Source organism: Stenella coeruleoalba (assembly GCF_951394435.1).
Source record: "Stenella coeruleoalba genome assembly, chromosome: 2".
Taxonomy (NCBI): Eukaryota; Metazoa; Chordata; class Mammalia; order Artiodactyla; family Delphinidae; genus Stenella; species Stenella coeruleoalba.
In genome coordinates this window covers 169164813-169183380 of record NC_137147.1, presented here as the reverse complement: position 1 = coordinate 169183380, position 18568 = coordinate 169164813, and the positions used below count along the sequence as shown (strand labels likewise).

The following is an 18568-nucleotide window of genomic DNA, read 5'->3' as shown; positions in this document are numbered from 1 at the left end:
GCCTGTATTCTTTTCTCATTAGAATTTTTGCCTATGGTTTCTTTGGTTGAACTGACCGTAGAAATGTGCACACCTTATACTCTCAGTAGATATTTGTTAAATTGATCAAGTGGCCAGAGTAATTTATCATGGTGACTTCTGCTGAGAGACCATAATAATGGGGGGAGTGGGAGACAAAATACTGGATTCTTAAGATTTGAAGACCTAAGTTCTAGTTTTAGCATCACTGTTTATTACCTATATGATCCGGGTTTTTGTTTTCTTATTACTTAACACCATACAAAGAGTGTGAAATTATCTGATCTTTCTACCTTAGAGATAAAAGTATATATGTTAAAACATTTTGTAAACTGAGAAACCCTAAACCAAAATGTTCCTTTTATTCTAGACTTCTTTGGGATCTTCCTGTCATTTTCAAAGTTTTCATCTACATTAAAATTTTTCTTTTGTCCTTTTATTAGTAGAAACCAAATGAAGAGAAATATATGTCCCAGTTGACCTCTCTGTTGTTTGTATTAAGAAGTTGACTTTGTTCAAGAGCTTCTCCAATAATCTCCCTAACTCGTTTTTGTTTTGTCCAGTATATATTTGGAAAGGTTTTAAGTACCATGTTTGTAAGCTCTCACAAAATATTGCTGTAAAATGATGTAATGGAGAGATGAACTTCTAGGAATGGTTACCCTGGGCATATGACATGGTGGCAAATGACCGTAGACAGAGGCTATACCTCTGTATAGCTCATATAGACAAATTGCATAAGGAAAATACCATAGCAGAAAGCTAGCTGTTGACTTTACTGATAATTCCATGTCAAATAGGGGAAATACAAATTTTTATCATTATCATCATCATTCTTGACATCTTGTGTCAGATATTGTCCTATGTCCTACTGAACATTGAGTTGCTCATTTAACTCTCACAACCCTGGTAACATTTTTTCCATTTTGCAAAGGGTGTTTGATTATCAGGGGCACTGTGCAATATTTAGTTCATTCGTATGCAATTGTTGTTATTTAGGGTAAAAACATTCACATATCAGGAATTTTACATGGCTCAACCAGTGTAAGTATATTAGGCATGAATCCATCTATGGAATTTCTTAACCTTCTTAAGCTCTTGAAAGGGTCAAACCCAGGTGATTTCTCCCAGAATTTGCCACAGCTTTCATTAGTGGCAGTGCCTGTAGCACTTTAAAGCAATAAGTAAAAGATGGCAAATATCCAAATAGTAGGAATATTAGATAAAAAGTGAAATACGAAAAGTTATTTCTGATTATAATTGCCCAACATTATAAGTTAAGTTGGTGATAGTAATTTTTTTTTTCATTTTTGAAACAATGTAGTTAAGTATTTTAAGTCCAATGAGCAGATGTCAAACATTTTTTGTGCGAAAACAGTCCATGTATATGATTAATAAAAGTGAGGTTTTAATGAGTCATTGGTAAGTCAAACAAAATAATTTTCCACCATAAATACTATAACAAATAAACTCTTCTAAAATAAAATAGTTTCTTCTTTTTCCCTCCTGTGACCTAGTGGTAATGTTCTGCAGTGTTTTATGTAGGAGACTTGGATTTCATTCCTGTTCTCGTTATCTCTCTCCCTGGGGCTGCAATGAATAAAATAAGAAATAAAATCACTATCCTGCATCCTTATTGCCATAGGCTGTACCCATGTCAGGTTTCATAAACTAAGCTAGATGGGGCCTGATTAGTATTGGGATGGAAGACCTCAGAACAAAGTCTGTGGAACACACATCTTCCATACAGCCAGTATTTCATCTTCCTTGAACCCTTGTCTTGCAGTCATTATTGCACTTTACTCTTTGATTGATTTACTTGCTGTAGGAAAAAAGAAAAGAAAAGGTCTTTAAAGTAAATGCATTTCTAGTAATTTAAATCAATGAATTTATTTATTTTCCCTTTTCAAACTTGAAAGACTATTTAGTTTGAAAGGTGTTTGGATATATTCTTGAAAAGACAGTATTCCAACCAGCAATGTGTTTTATTGTCTAAAAATTTACTATCTCAGGGACTTCTCATTTTATTTATCTCTGTAAAGTGTTCTTTGTTTCTGTTTGTTTTGAGAGATAGTGTTGCCCTTGTTTTATAAAAAATATACAACACATGAACTTATTTTTTAAAACATATAATGTAATTATGTGAAGATTCAAAACTTAGAATTGTTTTCTTGTTCCCTTTAAAACTTAGATTATCTACATACTCTGTAACTTTAAATTTTAATTTAAAAAAACCTCGAATATCAGTAATTTAAATCAGTTAGATCTTTGTGTAGGTGTATATATAAAATATAATGCGTATAATTCAGTTAAAAATGCACTTGTGTTTTTTTTTTTTTTTTTAACATCTTTATTGGGGTATAATTACTTTACAATGGTGTGTTAGTTTCTGCTTTATAACAAAGTGAATCAGTTATTGCACTTGTGTTTTAACGATGAATAGACCCAATCTACCTATACCTGTTCCTCCCAAAACACACACAAACACACCTTGCATAATTACAGGTGGTACACATGCATGCATATGCACACACACACTCAAACATTGGCGTACCTAAGTTCTCTAACACACTGGTTTTCTTTTCTTTTCTCTTTCCACCTCCCTCCCTCCCTCCCTCCCTCCCTTCCTAGTGACATTTTACACATAACCCCAATATATGAAAGACAGCTACAAATGGCTGAGCTTCTCTGGTTAATGTCAGAATGAGGGAGGCTAGGGTCCCATCCGTATGGCCTCTTCCTCACCCCATGAGGCAAGGCATCTTGGAAAAACCCTGAAGTTCTAAGAAACATGGCTGCCCTCCTCAGTTTCACACTATTCCATATACACAAAAACTTAATGCTTTGAAAGAGTTATGGTGAGTACAGAAAAGTGAGTAAACAAAAACAACAGAAACAAAATCAGATTATTGTCAGAAAAGAGATACTTGAGTAGGTGTGTGAATGTAAACAAGAGAAAGTTATTTAAGTGGAAAAGGGCATGTATCTTCATCAGGAAAACAACTTCCAGAATGCTGTTCCTATTTAAAAATGTTGATGGTAACACTTAGAGCTGTGAGCATGGGCCTGTGAAGTATTCATCAATGACTCTTGGTGGTTTCTTATTCTGCCCTTATGCCACATCCTCTTCATTTCCGTTTAGAATGACTCCAAACCAAAATTAAACCCCCAAAGTCATAGCAGTCAAAGAGGGGTGGCATATTTTTCTTTATAAAATAAAAAATCATTTATTTATATTCTGGAGTATTCCAGGATTGATCTAATTTATATTTTAGTAGCATTTAAGAGAATATTCCCTATTTGTCATCAATGATTTTTCAGGAAGTAGTTTTTTAAGTATTTCACAGTGTTACTGCTTTTAAACCAGCCATCCTTATACATATTTTTAGAATACCCCATGGTACTGGTAGGTAGGTGAATTTTTTAAAATTGATTCTTTGGAGGGAAAAAAGAAGCCTCAGTTTGTAGCATTTGCCAATTTTACTGGTAATTTACTCTCATCATGGCTGATTTGAAATTATCAACATGAAGTCACTGAAAGTGGAGTTGGGAAAAGATGTGGAGCAGTAGTTTACCATTCTGTAATATTTCCATCATGTAGATACACTAGATGTGAATATCCTCAAAGGATACATAATAATAAAATGTAAAAGAGGAAGCAATGAATTTTGACTATTACCTTTTTTAGTATAATTTAATTAAAAGTTTATATAATCTAATTTTTAATAATGGGTACGTTTAATAACTGGCTCACACAGTTCCTGAAACTTTGGCAATTGGCTCTCATGAGCTGGTGTAAGTGGGCTCCAGCACACCACTGTCCTTGGGAAAACTCCATTTCTTTACCTTTTACTGTATGTTTGATTCAGCCATCCGTCATCTGTTTCCAAGATTCACTACAGTTATGCAAATTATTTGACTATTGGTATTTAGGGGATACATAGAGGATATAAATATCAGCCTGTTTTCTTTCTTCTTTTTATCAGTTTGTCTCTATTATTAAGGCACCTACTATATTATCCTGAAGTCATTTAATATCTTACCTTCCTGTTACTTGCCTAGCAAGATGACTTTAAACCATTCAAAATTATTATCTTTCCCATGTCTTAACAACAGAACCAAAAGAAGCGATCCCTAAGTACATTGGAGTATTGGTGAGATTTTTTTGTTGCTAGACCGTCACCTACCTAAAACTGCCTAGATAGATCTGTTTTATTTGTAAGAACAAGGTTTTCATTTTAAAAGCTTTTTAATGTAATTAGTTTGATAACAGCTGAAGTCTCCGGTGAAAGGTCCCAGTCTGTTACCCAGCAGTTAACTGTTTGTGTTCATCGTTGATAATAGCAGCTTGCCACTGAATATTTTCATCATTCATTAGTTTACCCTTTAATAAAATTGTTTTACATACATTTTCTAAAGTGTATTATATTTTCAAAATAATTTGGCCATGGCCATATTAGATCTAGAATATCTGCCTTTTCCAAAAGATAAATTTGAACTTTGCATGTTAGAAAATCTTATATTTTTCTGAATTGGCCCTTTGTATTAAAGCTGTTTCTCACTTAAGTAAAGCTTCAGGAAGAAAAGGAAAACTCTTTTTAAACATTGTCTCTTACTATTATAGACTGGATAGCAGAAAAGACATCCCAATGAATGATTTACTATATGGTGCTGTTAAAAGTGCATTTCATGGTTTTCTTGATCACCAAGACAGAAAATGGCCAGTATATTTGAGAGCACGAAAAACTGAGATATTTATGTGTCTGGTAGTCTTATTTTATTAAAATCCTGTTTTAAGTCTACTAAAATCACTTTCAACAAATATTAAACACCTATATTTTATAAGATTCTTTTAGAGGTAACTTGTTTGATAACACTAGAGTACAAAAGATGTCAAATCTCTCAGTTTTTCCAAAGAAATTTCTGACTTTAAGCCCTCCCCCATCAGGGTCTGTGAGAAGCCCACTGTTAGTCATTCTTTGGGCCCTGGCCCCTTTCCCAGTTGTCTCTCCAAAAAGAAGTCACTCGGTCTGAGATTACTGCTTTGTTGATTATCTGAGAATGCCCTCTAATTTCTTCTGAAGTGAGCCCCCTTTGCTTGTCCTCCTGGTTTGGCCAGTGTGGTGTCTGTAGTCTCTGATACAGCAAGAGGCCCACTGGCAACTGCTCTCCTCATGCCAAGCTAACCAGGGGCCTCGCCACCGCTCTCAAGCTTGCCTCCAAGTGCAAGTATGTCATCATATCCTGTTACCAATTTTAGGGACTCTTCTGTCCCCCCAGTTGTCTTGCCCTTTTCTTCAACGCTTCCATTTGCACTCAGATTTTCTTTTCCACCCTCATCTCTTCACACACAGTTGGAGCCTAATGGCTTCGGTATGCACTGGATAGTCCTGAACTAGGACACGTTTCTTTTAAGCAGTAAAAAGTAAACAATACAGCAGGTTTTTAGATCCTGCTGTATTAAATTCTTAGTAACTCATTTTGTTATAGAAGTTTTCTCTGAGTGGGAAAAAAGAATGAATATCACAGTCTTCAGTTTTACAGACTAAGATAAAATGAAAGCACACCATAAGAAACTACTTTTGTGTGGACTGAAATATGTACACCAGATTTATATATCTGTTTGTGTATATCACATTCATGCATATATTCAAGTACATACATGAGTAGACAACAAAGAATACTATGAGAATTAAATGAAACATGTAAAAGTGGCAGACACATCATAGCCCTTCAATAAAATTAATCTTAATTAGATAATTTTCTAAAAGAATTAGTGGTTTTATGGTTCAGGTGGGTGATTACCAGCATGTGTTATTCTACCAATATTCTCTGACACTGTCTTTAGTTTCATAATGTCTTAAGACTTTTTCCTAGATAGCTGAGAAACTTTTTAAACGGTCATTTATTTTGTGATGGCTATTTGACTTTAACTTTTATTTATAAATTTGTTTTCTTCTTAGAAACTTTCTACAATGGCAACAGTTTACAGTCAATTTGAAGAATGCTAAGATAATTGATAAGTCTTTAAAGTGTGTCTTTTGTTAAGCCCAGCTACCTTATAATTAATGACTGCTACCACACCACCTGCTCTCTTCTGCCTTGAGTCTTATCACATCGATGTTGCTTTGAAATCTGAGAATCCTTTCCACTTCCTGACAACTAATATGCTACTAGTTTTAGTCCGACATCATATTACTGATTAGCTGAATACTATTTCCTGGTTTTCTTTCCCTGTATCTCTAAATAAACCACTTTTGTCTTAGGATTATGATGTTATAGAAAAAACACTTAAATTAGATTTTTTTTTTTTTTGGCAGAGGGAAGGAGATCATAGAGAAGGTGAATCATAGTATACTAAATGCTTTCTAAAAGGAAAATTTTGATAATAATTAAAATATAATTAGGTATACCTATGGAGAGAGAGTTTTTAAAAATCCACATTTGTTTCTCATCTTCCTTTTATAATGTAAGGGTTTTTTTCTGTATACTGTAGTATAGAATTTAGTTTTTGTGCTTTGTATTGTTTCCCTTGCATCCAGTCTTATTAATAATATAAGTACGTATTTTTAGGAATAAGCTGAGATATAATTCTTATATTATAATTACCTGGGCACTTATATTGTTCCTCTCCTCCACTATAAACCACCTGATGGTTGTGCTCATACCCTTGTAATTTTATATCCCCTGTAGTGTCTATAGGGTAAATATTAATTGAATTCACTTGTTGAATTAAACTGATCCCACTAATTTATTTCACTCCATCACTCAATACCATTACATGTTCTTATCCTTTGTGTGTTTATCTTTCAAAAGATAACCTTACTTCCATGAGATTAAAGTTCCTGGGAGTATCTCACTATATTTGCCACTAGGAGTCACAGGGATAGGGCCAATTTATTTTGATACTGGATTAGATTCAACTTTCTGAACCAGAAAAGCAGTTTTCCAGTGTCGTTCTTTTAAGAAGAGATAACTCTGCTACAACAATATGGTTACTATTGAGAAAATAATAACTTCCTCTGCCTGAGTAAAATGCCCACAAGGCCAGAGTGTGTTCCCGATGGCTAATTTATTCATCTGTTGTGTGGATCAGTCTGCTCCCATAAATGTGATCAGTTTATTCTCTCCCATGCTTAATCTGTAGGTTAAGCTAAATTACATGTAGAAGACCCTTTATCAATATACCATGAAAATCACTTTCTCATGACTCAGAGATACTCAAAGTAGAGAGGAGAGTGAATTCTTGGAAGAAAGACATGTTGAGCAAAGACACAAAGGTAAGACATTTCAAAACATGTTCAAGATGAGATGGCAGAACATTGTGTCTGGCTGCCAGAACACAGTGGGAGTAGACTGTGACCTAAGGCTGGAAGGACAGGTAGGTAACAAAATACACAAGTTTTTGAATGCCAGACTAAGAAGTTTATATTTTAGGTAGTAGGGAATCTTTGGATTTTGAGCTGGAAGGAGTGAGGTGGTGATGTGCTCTGATTTTTATTTTTATTTTTTCTGGCATGCCATGCGGCCTGTGGGATCTTAGTTCCCCAACCAGGGATTGAAGCAGGGCCCGGCAGTGAAAGCTCCAAGTCCTAACCACTGGACTGCCAGGGAATTCCCAATGTGTTCTGTTTTAGAAAGACGACTCTAGCAGCAGTAGACTGAAACCATAGAGTGAGAGTAGAAAGAAAAGAAATTCCAGAAATGATACGGAAATAAAGTTCAGATTTGCCTGTAATCATAGCTAACTAGTCAGTAGTGGAGCCAGGGCTTAAATGGTCTGTCTGACTCTAAAACCACCTACTGTGCTCCCCTACAGTGTAAATGTGGTCACCCCTCAGTATTCCGAGGGGACTGGTTCCAGGACACCGCTCCCAACCCCAGGACACACAAATCCACAGATGCTCAAGTCCCTTTATTTGTGTAGTATTTGCATATAACCTATGTACATCCTTCTGTATACTTTAATCTCTGGATTACTTATAATACCTAATACAATGTAACTGCTATGTAAATAGTTGTAAATACAATGTAAATGCTGTGTAAACAGTTGCTAGCATGCAGCAAATTCAAGTTTTGTCCTTTTGGAACTTTCTAGAATTTTTTTTCTGATTATTTTCAATCCGGAGTTGATTGAATCTGCAGATGTGAAGCCCACAGATACAGAGAGCCAACTGTATACTGTTATTATAATTATTTAAATGTTTATTAGGAGAGAGAACCATGACTTTTCATTTTTATGTCCCAGGATCTTAGCACAGTGCCTAAAAAAACAGTGGGAACTTCATTAGTTCAATCAATAAACATTTATTGAGCACCTACTAGGCATTGTGCTAGGGTGTGCATATGATTCAGCTCTAGTAGATTACTGCCAGTTTTCTGAAGTAATTATAACCAATGTATGCATACACACCAATTTATGAGAGTTTCTGTTGTTCCATATCCCTGCCCACAGTTGGTATTTATGTCTTTTTTTCATTTTAGCTCTTCTAGTGGGTGGTATACCAATGTGGGTTTTTTAAACAATTTTTTTTAATTGAGGAGAAATTCATATAACATAAAATTAACCTTTTAAAAGTGAACTCTTCAGTAGCATTTACATTCACATTGTTGTACAACCACCTCTGTTTAGCACCAAAACACTTCATCACCCCAAAAGGAAACTCTGTACCCATTAGGCAGTTGCTCCCTATTCCCTACCCCTGTCCCCACCAGCCTATAGCAACCAGTAATCTTCATTTTGTCTCCAATCCATTTTGTGGATTTACCTATTTTGAATATATCTTTCTTTCTTTCTTTCTAAATTTATTTATTTTTTATTTATTTTTATTTTTGGCTGTGTTGGGTCTTCGTTGCTGCGCGCAGGCTCTCTCTAGTTGCAGCCAGCGAGGGCTACTTTTCATTGCGGTGTGCGGGCTTCTCATTGTGGTTTCTTGTCCTGTTGCAGAGCACGGGCTCTAGGCACATGGGCTTCAGTAGTTGTGGCATGCGGGCTCAGTAGTTGTGGCTTGTGGGCTCCAGAGCGCAGGCTCAGTAGTTGTGGTGCACGGGCTTAGTTGCTCCATGGCATGTGGGATCTTCCCAGACCAGGGCTTGAACCCGTGTCTCCTGCATTGGGAGGTGGATTCTTTTTTTTTTTTTCTCTTTTTTTTTTTGCGGCATGCGGGCCTCTCACTGTTGTGGCCTCTCCCGTTGCGGAGCACAGGCTCCGGACGCGCAGGCTCAGCAGCCATGGCTCACGGGCCCAGCCACTCCACGGCATGTGGGATCCTCCCGGACCGGGGCACGAACCCGTGTCCCCTGCATCGGCAGGCGGACTCTCAACCACTGCGCCACCAGGGAATCCCAGGAGGTAGATTCTTAACCACTGAGCCACCAGGAAAGCCCTTGGTGGAGATTTTTTTGAATCTGTAGATTGCTTTGGGTAGAACTCATATCTAACGATATTGTCTTTTAGTCCATGAACATGGGATGTCTTTCTATTTATTTATGTCTTTAATTCCTTTCAGCAATGTTTTGTAGCTTTTATTGTACATGTCTTTCACCTCTTTGGTTAATTCCTAAGTATTTTATCCTTTTTGATGCTATTATAAAAGGATTGTTTCGTAATTTCCTTTTCAGATTGTTCATTATTAGTGTATAGAAATGCAACTGAGTTTGTTGGTTTTTTTATTTGTTTTTACTTCTTCCTGCTTTTATAAACCCAGTTTATTCTGGCTTTGTTTTCTCTCTCTGTTTCTATCCCTCCCTTTGAAATCCCTCAGTGCTAACCATCCTAGTCCAGTATCTCATGGCCTCATGACTGCTAACAGTTTCTTAACTATTATCCTATCAGTTCATCCTGTTTGCTTCTCTCTGATTAGAACTTTTAAAATACAATTTCACTGGGGAGTCACTCTTTCCTAGAGTATTTTCTTACTCATCTTACTTCCCTTATCTGAGTTCTTATAGCACTATTTCTGTACCACTTAATCTTATATTTGAGTGTATAGTGCCTTGAACTACCTAGTATTCTATTGGTTATAATTTTTTCCAATTAAAAAAAAAAACTTGCTGACTGCCTGCTATGTGGGAAATAATGTGAATGGGTGATACAATGATAAATAAGACGTGCCCAATTTTGTCCTTAATATTAGATAGCATTTATTAAGTGGCTACCATGTGTCTAATACTGTTCTATGAACTTTATATATAACTCAGTCCTCACAGCAACACCATGTGGTCTACACTATTTTCTTCATTTTACACAGGAGAAAACTGAGGTACAGAGAGGTAAAATAACTTTTTCCAAATTAGTTAGCTAATAAGTGACAAAACCATGATTCAAACCTACTTCACCAGCTTGAGAATCCATGCTGTTAGCCACTACCACTATATTATCCAGTTGAAAAGGTAAGACAGAGACCTAAATAAGCATATTTTGAGGTTTACTGTAACAGCTTTGTGAGAAGGTTAAAGAACTTTTACAGTCCAGCAGATGGCAAGATTACTTCCACCTAGGACAAAAACAAAGGCATTATGAAGGATTTGGAAGTGGGGTAGGGAGAAACATTCCACAGACAGGAACTTGCGTGATATAAAGCACTCTTGCGAGGAGACTCTTCAGAACATATTACCAGGCACAGTGAGTAATGTAGTTTAACTGCAAAGGATGCGTGAAATGGTAAAGGGAAATAAGTTTATAAAAGTGGGTTGCAGCCAAGTCATAGTTCTTGAATGTGAGATTAAGATGTTTAAGTCATATTTTGTAAGTAGTGCAGTGATATTTTAAAGTCTGTGTCATAGAAATGTTTGACTGTAATTATGCAAAAGGTCAAAGAGAGGAGAAGGACTAACTGGAAAGTTATTGCCGTAGGCTAAGTAAGAGATAATGAAGCCCTGAATTAGGTAGCTAGCAGGGAAAGTAGAGACTGGAGGAGAGACTGTGTGAATCTTCCTGAATCTTCAAGATTTATCAACTGATTGATTGGCTATACAGCAAGGGTGGTGCTGGGAGACTAAAAATGCCTAGTGGGTGGTTGGAAGAGGCAGATGCCATTAACAGAGATAACAAAGAGCACAGTTAGGACATGACAGTTTGGGAGAAAGGAAGATATATAATCAGTTTGAGACATGCCAAGTTTATGATGCCAGTGGAAGGAAACATTCAGCGATAATGTAGATTGTTGGGTTTTTTTTTGGCTGCATTGGGTCTTAGTTGCGGCACGTGGCCTTTTCGTTGCTGCGCGCGGCCTCTTTGTGGCGCGTGGTCTCTTCGTTGCGGCGCTCGGGCTCCTCTCTAGTTGTGGCTCGCGGGTTTCTCTCTAGTTGTGGCGTGCGAGTTTTCTCTCTCTGTTTGTGGCATGCAGGCTCCAGAGTGCGTGGGCTCTGAAGTTTGCGGCACGCGGGCTCTCTCGTTGAGGCGCGCAAGCTCAGTAGTTGTCGCATGCGGGCTTAGTTGCCCCGCAGCACGTGGGATCTTAGTTTCCCGACCAGGGATTGAACCCAAGTCCCCTGCATTGTAAGGCGGATTCTTTACCACTGGATCACCCGAGAAGTCCAATAATGTAGAATTTAAGAGGTGAAAATTAGAGGTGTAACTATTAGAGACCTTGGTGTACATTTGATACCTAAATCCAGGGAAGCATGTAGAGGAAAAACATCTAGGGGACATATGGAAAAATCAGAACCACCAAAGGAATATTCCCAGGGTAAGGAGAGCCAGAAGATTACGGTGGATTAAAATCGGAAGTGAGAGAGTGGAATGTTTCAGAGAGGTAAAACACACGTGGCAGATTTCATAAAAAGCATTTATGAAATCTAGGTTGTGAGAACATGAGCTTTTGTGCTTATACATGCTATTTCGTATTGTTTTTCCCTTAGACCTTTGTTTTTCTTTGCTTCTATAATTGGCTGCTCTACTTCAAATTATTTTCTAGTTGTTATATCTTACAAGTGAATTCTAGATTTCCTCAGAGCACTCAGAAATCATAGACTAACTGTGGTATCTACACATGTTATATAGACATGGATAAAGTGAATATTAGGTTATTAACTTAAGAGTAAATATAGATTAGCCCTCAGTAAGGCTCCCTTGGCAGATTTCTAGCAGCATAAAAGATGGAGCTGGTATGAATGAGCCCTGCCCTTCCAATATAAGATTAAGTGTTACGAACAAAAAAAATAATCATAGCCTTGATTAAAGGAATAAAAGGGAAATCCAGTTTTGTTTTAAGGCCAGCAACAGCTCAAAACCATAGTCAAAAGCAGGAAATGACACCACAGAATATAAGCCTTGGTGCCTGGGGTTTTAATACTTACTTGAAGCAAAAATTGTGCCTTTGGGTCCACAGGCAGCTGGATTGGGCCCCCTGCATAAAGCCTAGTCTCAAAGGGCTACTGTTTTGTGAAAGAATGAGAAAAATTCAGTGGTCCAGAGCTATTAAAACCCTTAGGACCCTGACAGAAGCCAATGCAAAAACTGTTCTCTACCACAAAACTTAGGGCTTTGGGAGCTCCTGTTAAGGAAGTATTTTTTAAAAAATCAAAAACCTCAGTGAAGATGTGCTCACAATATAAATATAAACTGTGAGGATAGTCAACAGATGCAACAAAGAGGAAAATTGTCCTTCTAAGAACAGGAGATAAGAAACCTAATCTGAAAGATGCCATAAAAATAATCATTTTAAAATAAACAATTAAAGAGAGAAAAGAAGGAATAAAACCTTAATGAAAGAACATGACAGGATAAGAGAAAAAAAAAGAACTATAAATGAAATGTTCATTGATTTTTTTTTTTCTTTAATGGTTGGATTAAACTACTGAAATGAGAATTAGTGAATTGGAAGATGATCTGGTCAAATCACCCAGAATACAGAACCAAGAGATAAGGAAGGAAAATATGAGAATGCTTAGGAGACATGGGAGATAGAATGAGAAAGTACAGCATATATCTGTCTAATGACAGTTTAGAAGAAGCGAATGGGAGATGCAATATTACCATAAAATAATGGTTGAGATTTTCCAGAATTGGCAAGAAAGGCAAGTCCTCATATTTAAGAAGTGCACAGTATCCTGAACAGGATAAATAAAAACAATCCACATTTAAACAAACCATAGAGAGACTGTTCAGCATTAAAGCAAATAGAAAATTTTAAACCAATTGTAAAGCAAAAATTAAAGAACACCAGTTATACTAACAATTACCTTCCCATCTGAAACAAAAGGTATCAGAAAAAGATAGAAAAATATCTTCAAATTGCTTAGAGAAAATAATTGTCAATGTAGCATTTTATACCTTGTTAAAGTATTAGTTGAGAATAAAATAAAGATATTTTCAGGAAAATTAAGACTTATCAATTTGCCATTGACAGACCCTCACTTTGAAGGCAAATAAAGGGTATACCTCAGCAAGAAGAAAATTGAATACAGGAGGAAGGAGAGGGCAGCAAGAAAAAGTTGTAACTCAGAAAAAAGTAAGCATGTTGATAAATCTTAAGCACTGACTGTAAAAGAAATTATTGTAATGATGATGACTAATTTGGAGGGGTTTAAAAACAGTATGACAGCAAAACTTAGAAGATGGGAGAAGGAAATCAGAAACATTTTAGCATCCTTAGCGTCCTTGTATTGAGTGGGAGGAGGATAGAGATACTAATTAGACTTTGTCAATGATTATTTTTTAAATATAGGGGTAAAACTATGGTATGTACAATTTTCAAACCAATAGGTGGAGAAAAACACAGTAAGAAAAATAGAATATAGGAAAAGAGAGAATAAAAGATACATAAAAGAAGATACAAAAGCATAAGATAAAGAATAAATCCAAATATTTCAGTAATCACAATACATGAAAGTAGTATTCTCAGATTGAAAAACTAATACAAAATGTGGCCACGTGTTATTAGAGAAACATCTAAAACACAGTGTCACTGAAAGATGGCAAGTAAAGAGAAAGAAAAATTCAGAACTCTGACCCTTATAATCTTTATGCATCTAACAACATAACCTAAATTTACATGGCAAAAAAATGCACAAATACCACACCTTCAAGGACCAGATAACCTCTGTCTTATATAGGTATTCTAATATTTGTAGAGGAAAATCTCCCCAAGTTCTTTTATGAGGCTAATGTAAATCTTAATTTCAAAATTAAATATGTATTATGAAAAGGAAGAGATCACTGTTACATATGAACGTAGATACAAAAATTTCCTAAAAATGTTAGGTATTGAGTTTTAAAAAGTCATTTTCTAATCCCTGAGGTTTGCTTTAAAAGTTTCTGCTCTGTTAAATGAGTATGATAGTAATACCAACTTGGAAACATGTAATATAGGCAATCCGCCGGGGCTAGCCCAGCCTAGATCAGCCATCTCTGAGTGTCCCACAGACTCATGTGATAAATAAATGCCTGTTGTTTTATATACTGAGATTTTCAGTTGTTTGTTTTGTAATAACAAGCTAATACATCTGGCAAAGTTAAAATTTAGATGTTGCTGGGCTTCCCTGGTGGCACAGTGGATGAGAGTCTGCCTGCTGATAAAGGGGACACGGGTTCGTGCCCCGGTCTGGGAAGATCCCACATGCCGCGGAGCGGCTGGGCCCGTGAGCCATGGCTGCTGAGCCTGCACGTCCGGAGCCTGTGCTCTGCAATGGGAGAGGTCACAGCAGTGAGAGGCCTGCGTACTGCAAAAAAAAAAAAAAAAAATTTAGATGTTGCCAACTATGTGGAGGAAACATGGGAAATTTCCATTGCTTTTTAAAAAATATTTTTTTTATTTGCTTCTTGGCTGCGTTGGGTCTTAATTGCGGCACATTGGATCTTCATTGAGGCATTCGGGATCTTTTGTTGTGGCGCACGGTCTCTTCATTTTGGCGCTGGGGTTTCTCTCTAGTTGTGGCGTGCGGGTTTTCTCTCTCTAGTTGTGGTGCGCAGGTTCCAGGGCGCGTGGGATCTGTAGTTTGTGGCATGTGGGTTCTCTAGTTGTTGGGCGCGAGCTCAGTAGTTGTGGCGCGTGGGCTTAGTTGCCCGTCAGCATGTGGGATCTTAGTTCCCTGACTGGGGATTGAACCCGTGTCCCCTGCGTTGGAAGGTGGATTCTCTACCACTGGACCACCAGGGAAGTCCCAAATCTCCATTGCTTTTGATGGGAAAGTGAATTAATACAATTACTTTGGAGAAAAGTTTAGTGATACCTAATTGCAAATTTGAAGATACCCACATCCTATTGTCAGGAATCAGTAAACACACAAGTAGGTAAAGAGTCATTTAAAGGATATTCATTGGCAGGAGGAGCAGCAGCGGCCAGGCAGCCCAGCTTTGCGAAGGCTCTTGGCGTGCCGCGGCCCATAGGTACCCGGCAGGCGCCAGCCCCGCCGCCACGATGCCCAAGAGGAAGGTCAGCTCCAAGGAGGGGGCAGCGAAGGAGGAGCCCAAGAGGAGATGGGTGAGGTTGTCAGCTACACCGACTCCTGCAAAAGTGGAAACGAAGCCAAAAAAGGCGGCAGGAAAGGATAAATCTTCAGACAAAAAAGTGCAGATAAAAGGGAAAAGGGGAGCAAAGGGAAAACAGGCTGAAGTGGCTAACCAAGAGACTAAAGAAGACTTACCTGCAGAAAATGGAGAAACTAAAAACCAGGAGAGCCCAGCCTCTGATGAAGCAGGAGAGAAAGAAGCCAAGTCTGATGAAAACCACGCACCTGGTCCTATCACTGGTCCCTGTCTCCCTTCTTGTACAATCCAGAGGAATATTTTTGTCAACTATTTTGTAAATGCAAGTTTTTTAGTAGTTCTAGAAACATTTTTAAAAAGGAGGGAATCCCACCTCATCCCATTTTTTAAGTGTAAATGCTTTTTTTAAAGAGGTGATATCACTTGCTGGTTGTTTATTTTTTGGTACAACCAGAAAATAGTGGGATATTGAATATGGGAGGCTTTGATTGTCTTGGGTGTGAGCTTAACATTCCACAGATGGTGGGGTAGCTTTTATATCCTATAATACAAAGCATAGTCAGTTGTGCATTTAATGTCTTAAACACTTTAAATTACTACTCTTCCCACGTTGTTTTTGGTAGAATTGTTACCTAAAGCAAACCACTCACCCCTTGATCTTGGCTCTCCTGGGCAGAATTTTGTGCACTCTGTTAACATCTTTGGTCGTGGTAGTCCAGTTCTTCTAGTAACTGTTAATGCGCTGTGAACGATTGACAATTTGCGTATGTAGTGTATATGATATTAAATTGCGAATTAGTGGCACTTACGATGTAACAGCATATCAGTATTTGAAGATATTGGTACTTGATATCCTGTGAAGGAAAATTTGCCTCCAAATTTTAAGCTGGAAAGTCACTGGAATAACTGTTCAGAAAAGAATCACAACTACATGATTTTTTAGATTTTTGGTACGTATGTTGAGAATTGTGTACAAATTGAAATGTCTGTGTACTGATCCTCAAAGCAACCAATAAAATCTCAATTATGAAAGAAAAAAAGATATTCATTGCAGCATTCTAATAGTGAAGAATTGGAAACAACCTAAATGTCCATCAACAAGGGGAATGAATAGATAAATGAATTACGTATTATAGTCATTTAATGTATAGTGAATAGTGCCCTCCCAAAAAGGGCACTATTCATGTCTACCCAGAACTTCAGGATATGATCTTATTCAGGAAGAGGGTCTTAGTTAATATGAGGTCGTACTGGATTAAGACAGGCCCTGAATCCAATAACTGCTGTCCTTATAAAAGGTGAAGATACACAGAAACACACAGGAGAGATTGGAGTGATACAGGTACGAGCCAAGGAACACCGAGATTACTGGCGACCACCAGAAGCTGGAGAGAGGTGTGGAACGGATTCTCCCACAGAGCCTCCAGAAAGAACCAACCTTACCAACACCTTGACTTTGGACTGCTAGCCTCCTGAACTATGAGGGAATAAATGTTTAAGCCACCCAGCTTGTAGTGTAATGTTTTATGGCAGCCCTAGGAACTAATACTACATAGCAGTTTAAACAAATGAACTAGAACTGTATGTATCAATACGGGTAAATCTTGAAAACTTAGTGTCAAATGGGAAAAAGCATATCTCATTACAATTTATGTAAACCCAAGGCAGACGGTGGGGGAGGGAGGAGACTGTGACCTCCAGTAAGCAAGTGGTGCTGACTGGACAAAGTGGCTTTGAGCTTCATTTTAAAGATGAATGAAGTACACTGAAAACTACAAATCATTGGTGAAAGAAACTAAAGAAAAATAAATTGAGAGGCATCTTGTGTTCATGGATTGGAAGGCTTGCTACTGTTAGACGTGAATACTACTCAAAGCAATCTACAGGTTCAGTGCATCCCCATCAGAATGGAATCTCAAGGGACTCCAAATAGCCGAAACAATCTCGAAAATAACTAAATTGGAGGACTCATATTTCCTGATTTCAAAACTTACTACAAAACTATAGTAATCAAAACAGTGTGGGGGGCTTCCCTGGTGGCGCAGTGGTTGAGAGCCCGCCTGCCGATGCAGGGGACACGGGTTTGTGCCCCGGTCCGGGAAGATCCCACGTGCCGCGGAGCGGCTGGGCCCGTGAGCCATGGCCGCTGAGCCTGCACATCCGGAGCCTGTGCTCCACAGCGGGGGAGGCCACAACAGTGAGAGGCCCGCGTACAGCATAAAAAAAAAAAAAAAAACAGTGTGGGACTGCCATAAAGACAGACATATATATCAATGGAATAGAATAGAGTAAAAAAATATCCCTCGCATATATGTCAAATGATTTTCAACAAGAGTGCCAGGACTGTCCAATGGAGAAAGGACAGTCTTTCCACAAATGGTGTTGGGAAAACTGGATATCCATATTGAAAAGAATGAAGTTGGACCTTTGTTTTACACCATATAGAAAAACCAACTCAAAATGGATCAAAGACATAAATGCAAGAGCTAAAACTATGAAACTCTTAGAAGAAAACATGGGGAAAGCTTTATGGTATTGAATTCGGCAAGATTTCTTGGATGTGACACCAAAAGCACAACAACAAAAGAAAATACAGATAAATTGGACTTATCAAAATTAGAAACTTCTGTATATCAAAGGACACTATCAAGAGTGAAGGTGGAACAGAATGGGAGAAAATATTTGCAAATCATATATCTGATAAGAGATTAATACACAGGATATATAAAGGACTCCTAAAACTCAGCAACAACAAAAAACAGCCCAATTCAAAGATGGGCAGAGGAGATATACTGATGGCCCATAAGCATGTGAAACGATGCTCAACATCATTAATCATTAGGGAAATGCAAATCAAAATCACAGTGAGATACCACTCACACCCTGTAAGCATGGCCGTATGAAAAAGAGGGGAAAATGAAAATAACAAATGTTGGCAAGGATATGGAGAAAATGAAATCCTCATAAATTACTGGAAAGTATGTAAAATGGTTCAGCTGCTGTGCAAAACAGGTTGGTGGGTCCTCAAAAAGTTAAGCATAGAGTTACGGTATGATCCGGCCCTTCCATTCATAGGTATATACTCAAGGGAGTTGAAACCAAGAGCTCAAATAAATACAT

The 18568-nt window shown here is 37.6% G+C and overlaps 2 protein-coding genes across 3 annotated transcripts in view; both read left to right on the top strand.

Moving 5' to 3' along the window:
* The window catches only part of DNAJC1 (DnaJ heat shock protein family (Hsp40) member C1), a 203159-nt gene that overhangs the window by 127860 nt on the left and 56731 nt on the right, over positions 1 to 18568 (top strand). Inside the window, exon 9 of one of the 2 annotated variants that reach the window (XM_079912308.1) lies at positions 13371 to 13472. The exons of the other annotated variant lie outside the window; for it this stretch is intronic. Coding sequence (XP_079768434.1) covers positions 13371 to 13472 — 102 coding nt within the window. The remainder of the gene's footprint in view (positions 1 to 13370; positions 13473 to 18568) is intronic. 2 annotated transcript variants of the gene reach the window in all.
* On the top strand, positions 15030 to 17705 carry LOC307183054 (non-histone chromosomal protein HMG-14-like). Its single transcript, XM_079914965.1, has one exon. The coding sequence runs from the start codon at positions 15381 to 15383 to the stop codon at positions 15855 to 15857; it is 477 nt and encodes a 158-aa protein (XP_079771091.1). The 5' UTR covers positions 15030 to 15380; the 3' UTR covers positions 15858 to 17705.